A 14,981-nucleotide genomic window follows, 5' to 3' on the forward strand; every position below is an offset into this window, starting at 1 on the left:
CAGTAAACAGAACAGATTTGCATTTAAAGGATTTTTCGTGCAATATTGGAAATGTAACTTTTTGGCGAAGACCTCAACATTTGGTCTGCGATTGAAACCATTTATACAAACAAAAAGGTGACATTATTTATTGACTTGGCGTTTAATTTGTAGAACTCCATTTTAATTTATGTATTAATTTTAAATCAAACACAGATTTTTTGAGTCTACTAAGTTGTATTTTATTAACAAAAAACACATAAAAAAATATATTGTGACAATTGTTTCGCCTTGTTAGGGCATTATCAAACGAATGTGATATATATGAATGTGAATTCGTTTGATAATGCCCAAACAAGGCGAAACAATTGTCACAATATAATTTTTTATGTGTTTTTTGTTAATAAAATACAACTTAGTAGACTCAAAAAATCTGTGTTTGATTTAAAATTAATACATAAAAAAAGGTGACATTTCGAAATACCGCCAATCATGGCGTCACGCTCCTGCAGCCCGCAGCTAACTTCAAGCGACTCCATTTTGCTGATCGTCAATTTTTAATTGAAATTCCATTTTTCCGGTATTCATAAGCGTGAATCACGGCTTTATTTCCGCGTTTAGTTTACACGAATACCAGTTTTTTGACGGATTGTTTTGAAAACATTTAGATAGTTTGTAATCTGAATATTGGGATATGGGGGGCGATTCGTGCGTCACGGCCTTCTATACTTTAAATATATCCGGTGAGCCCCCTATAACGTTGAATAGGTGCCGTTATAGGGGTAAACGTTATAGGGAATTGATGTTTTTAATTCAAATACTCCGTTTATTATTACTGCAGACAGTTGGTAGAATTCCATATTGAATTATTGGGTAATATATCCGAAATTAAACATGGTTATTGGATTGAATTATACTTTTATTTACATATATGGTGTTTGATAATACGTGACGCGTCTTATTAAGACACTGACTAAAAATATTTACAAGATGTCCTTATATACAAAAATTGATTGCTATTATTAGGTCTAGGGGTACATATAATGGTGGGTATTTCAATGTCAATAACGTATCACGGACCTACTGCGTTATACGAGGGACCACCGTTATAGGAAAAAATGCCGCAAACGTTATAGGGGAAAACCTTATACGAATGTACGTTATAGGGGAGTTTACTATTTAGGGCTTCTATAGGAATGGCGTCTATATATTCGTGTATTCATGACTACGTTTTGTTCATGACTAAGCGAGAAACGAAGTAGTAATTACGTATTAATAAAACAAAATATTAAAAAAATCTCTTAGCTACAATATATTGAAAATCATCAGTTCGGGATTTAGGAATCTAGATATTCGTTATGTACGGATTAAGGAATGTTGGATATTCATTATGTAAGGATTTAGGAATGCTGGATATTCATTATGTAAGGATTTAGAAATGATTGATATTCGTCATGTAAGTATTTAGAAATGCTACATATTCACGATGTAGGGATTTAGGAATGTTTGATATTCATTATGTAGGGACTTAGGAATGTTGGATATTCATTGTGTAAGGATTTAGGAATGATTGATATTCATTATATAAGTATTTAGAAATGCTACATATTCACGATGTAGGGATTTAGGAATGTTTGATATTCATTATGTAGGGACTTAGGAATGTTGGATATTCATTGTGTAAGGATTTAGGAATGATTGATATTCATTATATAAGTATTTAGAAATGCTACATATTCACGATGTAGGGATTTAGGAATGTTTGATATTCATTATGTAGGGACTTAGGAATGTTGGATATTCATTGTGTAAGGATTTAGGAATGATTGATATTCATTATATAAGTATTTAGAAATGCTACATATTCACGATGTAGGGATTTAGGAATGTTTGATATTCATTATGTAGGGACTTAGGAATGTTGGATATTCATTGTGTAAGGATTTAGGAATGATTGATATTCATTATATAAGTATTTAGAAATGCTACATATTCACGATGTAGGGATTTAGAAATGTTGGATATTCATTATGTAGGGATTTAGGAATGTTGGATATTCATTGTGTAAGGATTAAGGAATGATTGATATTCATTATATAAGTATTTAGAAATGCTACATATTCACGATGTAGGGATTTAGAAATGTTGGGTATTCATTATGTAAGGATTTAGAAATGATTGATATTCGTCATGTAAGTATTTAGAAATGCTACATATTCACGATGTAGGGATTTAGAAATGTTGGATATTCATTGTGTAAGGATTTAGGAATGATTGATATTCATTATATAAGTATTTAGAAATGCTACATATTCACGATGTAGGGATTTAGGAATGTTTGATATTCATTATGTAGGGACTTAGGAATGTTGGATATTCATTGTGTAAGGATTTAGGAATGATTGATATTCATTATATAAGTATTTAGAAATGCTACATATTCACGATGTAGGGATTTAGGAATGTTTGATATTCATTATGTAGGGACTTAGGAATGTTGGATATTCATTGTGTAAGGATTTAGGAATGATTGATATTCATTATATAAGTATTTAGAAATGCTACATATTCACGATGTAGGGATTTAGAAATGTTGGATATTCATTATGTAGGGATTTAGGAATGTTGGATATTCATTGTGTAAGGATTAAGGAATGATTGATATTCATTATATAAGTATTTAGAATTGCTACATATTCACGATGTAGGGATTTAGAAATGTTGGGTATTCATTATGTAAGGATTTAGAAATGATTGATATTCGTCATGTAAGTATTTAGAAATGCTACATATTCACGATGTAGGGATTTAGAAATGTTGGATATTCATTATGTAGGGATTTAGGAATGTTGGATAGTCATTGTGTAAGGATTAAGGAATGATTGATATTCATTATATAAGTATTTAGAAAGGCTACATATTCACGATGTAGGGATTTAGTAATGTTTGATATTCATTATGTAAGGATTTAGAAATGATTGATATTCGTCATGTAAGTATTAAGAAATGCTACATATTCACGATGTAGGGATTTAGAAATGTTGGATATTCATTGTGTAAGGATTTAGGAATTATTGATATTCATTATATAAGTATTTAGAAATGCTACATATTCACGATGTAGGGATTTAGGAATGTCGGATACGGTTTACGGGTTTACGGGAGTATATTGTAATTCGTTATACAAAAAATTTGGCATTTAAAAAACTCGTTATTTGAGCTGTTTGCTTATATCAATACATCGAAAATTCGTTAAGTGGATCAGTTGGATACGTTGAATATTACTTGATATTTAAATATGTCGAGAAAAAACGATTTATTTCCCAAAAAACAAATTAAATCATGTTTTTTTTACATATTCAAACAATGTCCACTTTAACCCTTTGGTAACCAAATCGACTTGACGGATCATGGAGCATTTCGAGAATACCTCTTCCGTTTAAAAATTAGACAAAATTCTACTTGTGTAAGAGGTGAGATAGATAGATACAAACGCCCACAGGGCGCTTGTCCACAACCCGGAATTTTACCGTCTGGCAGTCCGGTTTTTTTAAAAATAAATGCGACGACAGTTTAGCGTGATCGAATTTACGCGCAACGTGTTCACGCACCGATCCGAAGAAAGACGGCCAAAAGCACAAGCCAATCATCGTTTTAAAACGCTAACTGACGTGCCGGACGGTAAAATTCCGTGTAATACCGTGTAGTGGACAAACGCCCATACTGTCCAATTTATTTTTATTTTTTTTAAATACCTTACGTCCGAAAGTGAAACCGGTAGACATAAAAATCTCGGTGAGTGGTTATATACTAATATTACTAACATTTTTGTAAAAAAATATAAAAGTTAGTATGGCTAACCGTATGCTTTTTTTTAAAATTACCTAACGCCCTAGTGACTCTGAAATCTAGGTACGGCTTATGCAGCACCGCTTATCATGACCCTACTCAGGCTTCAACTTTTTAAGTTTCATAGCCTATGCCTACTCGTGAGTGGATTTACTCTTCATGTTTACAGTATGTATCTGACACTTTTATATATAATGACGTCAGATCCGACGGATCCGGTATTTCTCGCTAGAGTTCCGAAAGCCGATATCGCTCACTGCTTTCAAGAACGTCATAAATAAAAAATCGTCAATTTTTAGTTGTCCATGTTTTCGGAATTCCCAGAAAATGTACTATATCCCAGCAAAAGAGGCATATTTTTAACTTAATATTTACCCGCTACAGGGCAGAAAATGTTGTTTTTGCATTTTGAAGAAAAGGTAGGGTTTAATTTTTTTTTTTAAATATACTAAATATTTTTCAAACGGAAAAAAACCTTCAGGTTTTACCTTAAAAGATCTGTTGCACAGTAAAAAGTTTTAAAAGTTAACAGTTTAGAGTTTTAAAAGTGGCTTGATATTTATTTTTAATACATTGTGTTATATTTTTAAACTTTAAAAACGATCACCTGAAAAATCAAGTTTTTTGATTTATGACGTTCTATCTTAAGGAGTGAGCGATATATCGGATTTTGGTAGACAAAGGGTTGACAATGTCCGCTCTAAGCGACTGTCTCCTGTGACCATTAATTTAATGTCTCGGCATGAAAAACGTGTTTTTATTTCCGTGCGACACGCCTCCGAGTTGTCGTAGGACACGTTCTCATAAATTATCCCGGTCTTCTCGAGACACTACTATATTTCAAAGAATTATCTTCGTGAAAAATGGCCGCGAAAAATTGTATTTAAAGATTTCTCGAGACAAACAAATTATTATTAGAGGAATTTTATAAATATTTGTGCGAATGTGAGTGCTCCCACCTCAGAGGTGGCCATGACTCCGTAGTATTAGTAGATTATTTTGATCATGACATCTCAATAAAGATGATGAAGAATATATAAGTTTGAGTATTTACAAGGTTTATGGCCTGTCATAGGCTGGATTTAGTGACTACTTTATACGCGTGTAACATTCATCAATTTTGTCCATGACTGACAACCACACTATTCAAATTCTTGGAACTTCCAGATATATTTATTAAACTCGATACACAGTTTTAAAACTCGATAGACTTCACGAGAGACATCAATGGTGGGATGAGCCAAGCTTTTTATTAAGCAGAAACTCTTTCATTTGTATAATTTATATTAAGTTATTTAAATTTATCTTATATTATAACATGTACATTTAAGTTTGTCTTATAATAACATCTCCATAATTTTGCCCCCTTTTAATTAATTTAACATTAATATCTTCATAATTTCCCCCTTTTAAGTTAATTTTACGTTAATATCTTCATAATTTTGCACCCTTTCAGTTAATTTTACATTAATATCCTCATAACTTTCCCAATTTTCAGTAAATTTTACATTTATACCTTCATATTTTAGCCCCCTTTCCAGTTAATTTTACATTAATATCTTCATAAATTCCCCATTTTTAATTTAATTTACATTAATATCTTCATATTTTTGCCCCCTTTCCAGTTAATTTTACATTAATATTTCCATAAATTCCACATTTTTAATTTAATTTACATTAATATCTTCATAATTTTGCCCCCTTTAAGTTAATATTACATTATTATCTTCATAATTTCCCCCTTTTCAGTTAATTTTACATTAATATCTTTATAATTTTTCCCCCTTTAAGTTAATTTTACATTATTATCTTCATAATTTTGCCCCCTTTAAGTTAATTTTACACAAACATCATCATAATTTTCCCCTTTTCAGTTAATTTTACATTAATATCTTCATAAATTCCCCATTTTTAATTTAATTTACATTAATATCTTCATAATTTTGCCCCCTTCTAGTTAATTTTACATTAATATCTTCATAAATTTGCCCCCTTTTAGTTTAATTTACATTAAAACGATCATTATTCAGTTGGACTCGCCCGGGATCGCTCGAGAGTGACCAATTTACATCGGATATTAAGACGAACCGTTGAGTTTATCTTTCCTTCGGTTGAACGCAAATTTAGAATCCAGTTCTCGATAAACTTCTAGCACACGCGGTCATCTCGGTGACTGTTCTAAAAAAATCGTAATCGCGCGAATAATTGACCGTCCTAATAATCAACAATCGGCGTTTACGACATTTTGTGTGTGTCCAAATACTTGTTCACAAATCTGGATTACCTCCAATTAGGAGAAATTAAAATAAATGACATCTTAATATTCATTCAAACCCTTATCCGCACCCCAATGGTGCATACGGCACTGCATTATATAAACACAGTGTTATCTTGATCTTTAACACACGAAGGAAAGGTGATCAGCCCTCCGCTTCAGGTACCAGTCCAGGGTAATATTGAATAAATATTGGAGTGGAAAAATCTTATATTTATTTGACCCCCCCTGGGAATCGAACCCGGGATCTCTGGAACGGTATCCGAGCGTGCTGACCATCATACTACGGAGGCGGACGAAATATAGATCTGTCATTTCAATATAGATGAAGAATAATATGAAAGTCTGGGCATTTACGGGGCTTCCGACTTGTCACAGGCTTGGTTAAAATTGAGTAGGATTGGTGAATATTACAGCTTTCTTCGATCCAACATTGATGCTTTTTCAAGACTGATTAATACTCAGTATTGATAAAGAAGCAATTATCTTCAAAACCGGTAGACATTATAATTAAGTTATAATAAAATATTAATAGTGATTTTAAAACAAAGCTGTATTTTAATTATAATTTTGAATATTCGTTGGTTTTAAATTAAAAGCGTGCGTCTTTTCGTGGCATCTGTGATGTTAGTCGTCAAGTTGGAGTGACGTATCGCTCGCTACACCGGAAGTGGGATGTTGTGATAGCCCCGGAAGCTGCCAGTCAGGAAGAGATGTCGGTCTGGTTCACGTACGCGAAGAAGAGGTCTTCGGCCGCCGTGAAGCGCTCGCAGTCTCTGCCGAAAGTAAGATGCAGACCCATTGCAGATTACGGCATTACCATTTCATTCTGCGGAGTGTGGAATTTGAGAGGTGTAAAATCAAAATTTGAGGAGTGTATAATCGAATTTGAGAGCTGTGTAATCGAAATTTAAGGGATGTAAAAAATAATCGAAATATGAGAGCTATAAAACCGAAATTCGAGGGTTGTAAAATTGAAATTTGAGAGCTGTAAAACCGAAATTTGAGGGGTGTAAAATTGAAATTTGGGAGCTGTAAAACCGAAATTTCAGGGGTGTAAAATTGAAATTTGAGAGCTGTAAAACCGAATTTTGAAGAATGTAAAATCGAAATTCAGAGATGTAAATCGAAATTTTTGAGATGTAAAACTAAAATTTGAGGGTCGTGTTACCGAAATTTGAGGGTTGTAAAAATGTAGTAAAACTTAGTTTTACACTATTTTGTAGTTTTAGAATACAAAGCCACACCATTCTGTCTTGGCAGACAATCTTCGCCTCTTCCACATTCGTGCATCTTTTCATTTAAAAAAAAAATGATCGGCCACATCCAACAGTGGGACACTCACCCTACCAAATTGACGTGACGCCCCCAGTTTGTCATTTCCAATTTAGATAATGCTCGTAATTTGTCATACACAACAGTTGTTTGTGCCGAGCTCTGCCCGTGGAACGCCTGCGTAGCGCAATTACACTCAATCAAGGATGACCTGAAGTAGGAACTTGAGAACTGTAAACAGAAATGTAATCATGGTATACACTCTTAACCCTTTAAGTGCCGTATGGCATACACACACACACACACACACACACACACACACACACACACACACACACACACACACACACACACACACACACACACACACACACACACACACACACACACACACACACACACACACACATATATATAAAACGTGGTAATATTTTCCTTCGTAAATTGGGTGTAAATAATATGTAAAGTGGGTGTATAATAATAAAATAAACAATGTGTTGCTTTGTAATTAAAGTTTATAATTAAAGTTTATTCTTAATTTATCTTTATAATATTTTTCTATCTATCTATCTGATTCTGACAGTTCAGAATAATATTTTTTCTATCTGATGTCTTTTGTTTTATTCAGCGCGACGCATGCGACATCTGGTGGTAGAACTGTTTTATGTAGGTACTATTTGTAAGTACTTAATAAAATGTATAGGCAGTCGAACTCGGTTATTACGAGCACCGTTATAGCGAGATCTCGGATATAACGAGCAATATTTCGTAAAAATGTTGGTTTCTGGTTTTCTCAGCAATTTTTATAAGAAAACTGGATTGACAGGAAAATATGACATGTCGCTCACTCCTTTCAAGAACGTCTTAAATAAAAAAAAAAAGTCAATTTTCAGTTGTGCATGCTTTAGGATTGCCCAGAAAATGTACTATATCCCAGCAAAAGAGGCATATTTTTAACTTAATATTTACCCGCTATAGGGCAGAAAATGTTGTTTTTGCATTTTGAATAAAAGGTATTGTTTAACTATTTTTTTAAATAAACTAAATATTTTTCAAATGGAGAAAAAACCTTTAGGTTTTACCTAAAAAGATCTGTTGCACACTTAAAAGTTCAATAAGTGGCTTGATATTTATTTTTGATACATTGTGTTATATTTTTAAACTTTAAAAACGTTCTCCCGAAAAATCAAGTTTTTTAGATTTATGACGTTCTTGAAAGGAGTGAGCGATGGGTGTAATGGGTGAATTGTATAAATTTTGTTTCATTTGCGACATATTGTGTTATGTGATCATTCTAGATAACATACTTCATGTGATAGGTATGTTATAAAATATTTTTGCTAAAAAAAATAATTTTTAAATGTTCAAAATACAGAATTGTGCGAAAGTCGAATGTGCGAATGATGAGGTCCGCCTGTATAAAGTGATCACTAAAATTATAAACCATCCTGTAGCGGGTCGTAAGCCATGTAAAATACCCACACTTCCATATTCCTCTTCATCTATGTTGAGATGTCAAAAATGTAATTGAAAATATCCCTAATTATAATTTTTCCCTTTTTCTAGCAACTCCGGCATTCCCAGACTGATTCGTTCAATTCGTCTGCCTGCATAGAGGATGGCGGCGACGGCGGAACTCCCCTCCGGCCCATCTCCCAGCTCTCCGACATGAGCAGCGAAAACGGAGGTAAGAAGAAGAAGAAGGATTGTGTAGAATATTCCCGATAAGGCAGCCGTAGGCTTGATGACTCGACTGCAATCAGCATTCAACGCTGATACCTCGATTAGGGTAAAAATATTTTTTTTGGGGTAGCAAGAAAACAGTAACGTGTTAGTATTTTTACAAATTTAAACAATTCGCTCACTCCTTTCAAGAACATCATAAATCAAAAATTGTAAATTTCAGTTGTGCATGTTTTCGGAATGCCCAGAAAATGTATTATATCCCAGCAAAAGCGCCGTATTTTTAACTTAATATTTACCCGCTACAGGGCAGAAAGTGTTGTTTTTGCATTTTGAAGAAAAGTTATTGTTTAATTATTTTTTTTTGAATAAACTAAATATTTTTCAAATGGAGAAAAAACCTTGAGGTTTTACCTAAAAAGATCTGTTGCACAATAAAAAGTACAATAAGTGGCTTGATATTTATTTTCATAACATTGTATTATATTTTTAAACTTTAAAAACGTTCTCCTGAAAAATCAAGTTTTTTTATTTATGACGTTCTTGAAAGGAGTGAGCGAATTCAGAAATTTATTAAACGCTGAAGACTATTCAAATTGTTCTTGCATAAAAAATCCCAATTTTAAAGTATTTGTATCAAATATGATCATCATTTCTCCAAAAACTGAAAAGGAAACCTGAAAATCTAAATTTAGTTTGATCCAATTTAAATTTTTTATTTATTTGTCTATTACTGTAAGTAATAAATAATATATACTATTTTCATGTAACTTTTTTTAAATTTTTTGTGTAAATTAATTCAATAAATAATATTAATTTTAAATATACATTGATTGTCTTCTTTTCAAAATGACGGGAGGGGGTAATATCGAACTACGCAAAAATATTTTAAGCTTAACTAGAGTGATGTTTCCAACACTGAATTCACTCACATCGCAAAAAAACTGACCTAAAACACGCAGAAATCCGAGTTGAAATTCAAATGACAACATTTTGAATGTGTCCAAATACTTGTTCACCGATCTGGATTATCTCCAGTTAGGAGTAATTTCTCTCCCTTTTAAATAATAATGATAGTTATTATTTTTTTAATTGTTAAATTACTTCCAGGTTTGATGTACGGCGGCGTGGAAGCCCCTAGAAGGCCGAGGAAGGTCTCCAACTCTGGGTTAAGTCCCCGGATGAGGGAAGACCTCCAGAGACCTTTAACCCGCTACCTCCCCATCGACCAAGATGACCTCAATCTGAGAACGCATATTGAATCCGCAGGTATATATATCGTAGTAGTATAGGAGAAAGTGAAAATTTCTTAAAATCTACTGTGACACGTGTACGATGCATTCTGTATCATTTTCAAACACCGTATGATGTTTGAAAATGATGCGGATGCATCGGAACACAGTAGATTTTAAGAAATAGAGGTATTTACTAAGTAAAACCTAAATTAAAAATGGATAGATTTTACCACAAAGGTACTGCCGAATCAATTATATACTTAGCATACATGACCCCTCCTTCCTCAATGAGGTTTATTACGCTCTGTTCCAATCCACAATTTTACATGGAATTGTTGACTGGGGCGGAGGTGCCAAAACTACGTTGGACCCAGTACTCAAAAGTCTAAAAACTTATCTTAAGAATCATAAATAAACATATCTCGACACTCCCATCCAATGAACTATTCAGAAGCTACATGGTCCTAGACGTACGACAATCCCTCCAATTTGATTTGCAATGCTTTTAATTTGGTTTGTAAAGTGTCCAATTTGAAGTGTAAAAACTGTATACACAATAAGGCGGGGTTGAAACATGGTATTTTAGGGTGAAGACTGACCGGAGCATTTGGCGGTAACGTAACACATTATGATGCCAGCATTCAGGCAGTCAGTACAGCGAGCCGAACGCTCCATCCATAGTTCGGGATGCTCGCTGATGCTCGCCGCGAGCTATGCTACGACGTTATGTTACGACAAAATGCTCCGGTCAGTCTCCACCATCATATTATTTTTCTGGCAAAATGCATGTGTGGTCCTACTCAGCAGCCGCATGGCTAACGCAGCGTGCTTGTTTGTTGAAGGTCACCAAGTGGACCTGTGTCCGTACATAATGATCGACTCGACATCCTGCCGTGGCTACCTGCACAAACTCGGAGCTAAATTCCACGGCTGGTCTAAACGGTAAGTCATCCATGTTTTAATTACATAATTTGAAGCAATGACATATCGCTCACTCATTTCAAGAACGTCATAAATCAAAAAACTTGATTTTTCAGGAGAATGTTTTTGAAGTTTAAAAATATAATACAATGTATTGAAAATACATATCAAGCCACTTATTGAACTTTTTACTGTGCAACAGATCTTTTTAGGTAAAATCTGAACGTTTTTTCTTCATTTCAAAAATAAAAAGCATATTTAAAAAAAAAAAAATAATTAATACCTTTTCTTCTAAATGCAAAAACAACACTTTCTGCCCTGTAGCGGGTAAATATCAAGTTAAAAATATGCCTCTTTTGCTGGGATATAGTACATTTTCTGGGCATTCCGAAAATATGCACAGCTAAAAATTGACGATTTTTGATTTGTGACGTTCTTGAAAGGAGTGAGCGATATGGGATCAAAAGTGGAGCGGACATTATGGTCACGAAAAACGTGCTTAGAGTGTCAGAAATGAAGACTCTAAGGTGGATATCTGGCAAGAGTTTACGAGATAGAATAAGAGTTATAATTTGGGGTCCATCTTATGGGGTCCTGTCTTTCAATATGTCCTGCCCATTGTCACTTGAGTCTTGCCACGTGACCCATGATATCCTCCATTTTGGTTCTGTTCCTGATTTCTTCATTTCTTACTTTATCCCTCAGGCTTAAACCAAGCATGGATCTTTTCATGGATCGCTGTGTTATTTGAGTACCAGAAATGGAGACTCTAAGGAGCATATCTGGCAAGAGTCTTCGAGATAGAATAAGAAACGCCGGGATAAGGGAAATATGCGAGATGGAAGATGTCGTTAGGTGGGGAAGGCAACGAAGGAGACAATGGTATGCGCGTGTGAGGAGAATGGAACCATCCAGACTCCCCCACATTGCACTGCAAGATAGACCACAAAAGAGATGGATTGACAGCTGGGAATCGACATCGCAGGAGGCTAAAATAGGCCCTCTTAAAAACAGGCCACAAGGCCTACACCAAGAGAAGAAGACGAAAAAGAGGATGAAGAAGTGAAAGTCGGTTATAACTCAGTTTTACGGGCGGCGTATCTATAAATATAAGTGATTTTGTCACAGCATCGTAGAACATCAAGATGAACACTGTATTTTTTGGCTGTGAAATTATAAAAAAAAAAAAACTGAATTTTTCTTTCATTTCAGGTGGTTTGTTTTTGACCGGTCATCGAAGACCCTGATTTACTACTCCGATAAGAATGAAAAGAAGCCAAGAGGAGGGGCTTATTTCCAGGTACAGCTCTTACCGTAATTTGCAGGAAAACTACCTAACTAACCATCACAACCCATATCCTTGTTCAACATGTGAATACGTTCCCGCTGTGAATATGACCCATCATAGGTTTTTTTTTTTTTTAATTACCTAACGTCCAAGTGACTGAAATCTAGCTACGGCTTATGCAACATCATGTCCTTACTCAGGCTTCAACTTTATAAGTTTCATAGCCTATGCCTACTCGTGAGTGGATTTACTCTTTATGTTTAAAGTTACTATAATTCCATGTAATTCATGAGTGAAAATTCTAGGCAAAAACACTCGCTATTTCGCTAGAGGCGTGAGTTTATACATTTCATTGATTCTAAGTTAGCAGTGAAGTTACTTAGGTGTATGATTTTAATTCTTGATTTTACTCAGGTAGTGAATTTACTTATGTGTTCTTATATATATGTATATACTTGCATTACTATACCGCTAGGAATACTTACATTGCACCTAGGAATGCTACATGCCTAACTTGACCCATAATAGGTTGGTTAAACCTTTCCTTTATGGTGCTAAAAAACATCCGCGTGCACTGGTGATATGTATTTTGTTCAAAATGTGGTTTAAAAACAGGAAAAATGTAAAAATAAATATGTTTTAAATAATGTAAAAATAATAATCGATTTGAATGATTAAAGAAAACACTTGTTTTTTACCACTTGAGTTTTATTATAGACTACATGTTTCAGAAGTTAAACTTCCATCATTCAGGTCTGTATAATAACAGAATAATAATGTTATTATACAGACCTGAATGATGGAAGTTTAACTTCTTCTGAAACATGTAGTCTATAATAAAACTCAAGTGATAAAAAACGAAGTGTTCTCTTTAATCATTGTAACATGTCTTACTACAAAGTTAATGCCGAAACAATAAATAAATTTGGATAATTTGTAAAGCGCCATTTTCGTAAAATACTACCTCAAGGGCGCTTCACTGTGAATGATTTGGGGAAAATATTATGGTAGAAATGATTTAGCAAACAAATGTGTTTTTAGTTTTTTTCTAAAGATCATCTCTCACTATTTCTAACCATTGGTGGAAGAGCATTCCACGCCATCGGCCCCGCAACAGTAAAGGCACACTCGCCAAATTTAGTGCGCTGGTTGCGAGCTGGTAAGATCACTTTGCCCATTGCAGTTGTTGTAGCCGATCGAAGCATGAGGCGTCTGTCAACCAATTCATCTGGAATTCACAGCTGTATTAGATGTATAATTGTAGAATGTAATAATTGTTTTATTTCCAGGTTATCGAAGAGGTCTACTTAGACCACCTGAACGTATCTAAGTCCCCCACTCCCTTGACTACGTTTGTAGTCAAAACCAGACAGAGAAGGTACTACTTGATGGCTCCCTCCGGACAGGCGGCTAGAATCTGGATCGACGTCGTGTTCACGGGAGCTCAAGGCTACACGGAGTACATGCACTGAGCCACGCACCTCGCAACTTGTCTCTGATCAGAAGCGCGGCGGCCATCTTGTTTGGCAGCTGTCAAAAAATTAAAATGGCCGCCGGAAATATCAAGTGCTCACAGTTGATTTATTTCTAGCAATTTATAATAAGCTCAATTGCTCAACCGTTGGCGTTACAATCAAAATCAATAAAACACTGCATCAATGTCATGCAGTGCCCTATGCACCATGTGGATAAGGGAATCTTTAAAATTATCTTTGCATTTAGATAAATCGCAAAATCAAATATTATCGAGAATTTTATTATTACAAACATTTGTTGGGGAAAAGTTGTAAAATCGGTGCCGTCAGTATCCAGCTCCCGGTATGAAATACTCGGAACAGGGCCTGGAGTCTCCGCGGAAGGACAGCAGTGCAAATTTGCAAGTCATTCTCTCCAATGTAGGCGCGAGTGGGGAATTTCTACAATACATTTTTATCTCTTACTTATTTTTTGTGATTTTCAAAATATTAACTCGCTAACACGATTTAAACCTTAAGACACCCTATTGGGTGTTTTTGAGATTGCTCATATCTCAATTTTTTATTATAATTTTTTTCTTATATTAAAATTTCATACTTGATCATAATGAAGCGTGCCTTACTTTTAATGAATTTTTGTAAAATAACGTATTTTTAATTAACAAAGCTACCTTTTTATGTACATAACTTAATAATAACAATTATTATATATATATATATATATATATATATATATATATATATATATATATATATATATATATATATATATATATATATATATATATATATATATATATATATATATATATATATATATATATATATATATATATATATATATATATATATATATATATATATATATATATATATATATATATATATATATATATATATATATATATATCTTTAACTTATAACCAACATTGTTACCGTTCACAAAATACCCTCAATGTAAATCAAATGACAAGTTAAAAGCCATTTTCAAAATCACATCG

General features: G+C 33.8%; 1 protein-coding gene across 1 annotated transcript in view; it reads left to right on the forward strand.

Moving 5' to 3' along the window:
• Positions 1-14,670, forward strand: part of LOC148299431 (uncharacterized) — a 39,664-nt gene extending 24,994 nt beyond the window's left edge. The window contains exons 11-15 of the mRNA XM_088276093.1: positions 8,945-9,065; positions 10,172-10,330; positions 11,139-11,238; positions 12,430-12,517; positions 13,795-14,670. Of these exons, the coding sequence (XP_088132219.1) occupies positions 8,945-9,065; positions 10,172-10,330; positions 11,139-11,238; positions 12,430-12,517; positions 13,795-13,977 (651 nt within the window). The 3' untranslated portion in view covers positions 13,978-14,670. The remainder of the gene's footprint in view (positions 1-8,944; positions 9,066-10,171; positions 10,331-11,138; positions 11,239-12,429; positions 12,518-13,794) is intronic.
• The last annotated feature ends 311 nt before the right edge of the window (positions 14,671-14,981 follow it).

The sequence above is a fragment of the Brachycentrus maculatus genome, unplaced genomic scaffold, assembly GCF_059751285.1.
Source record: "Brachycentrus maculatus isolate JH-2025_06_01 unplaced genomic scaffold, ASM5975128v1 h1tg001152l, whole genome shotgun sequence".
In the NCBI taxonomy this organism is placed as follows: Eukaryota; Metazoa; Arthropoda; class Insecta; order Trichoptera; family Brachycentridae; genus Brachycentrus; species Brachycentrus maculatus.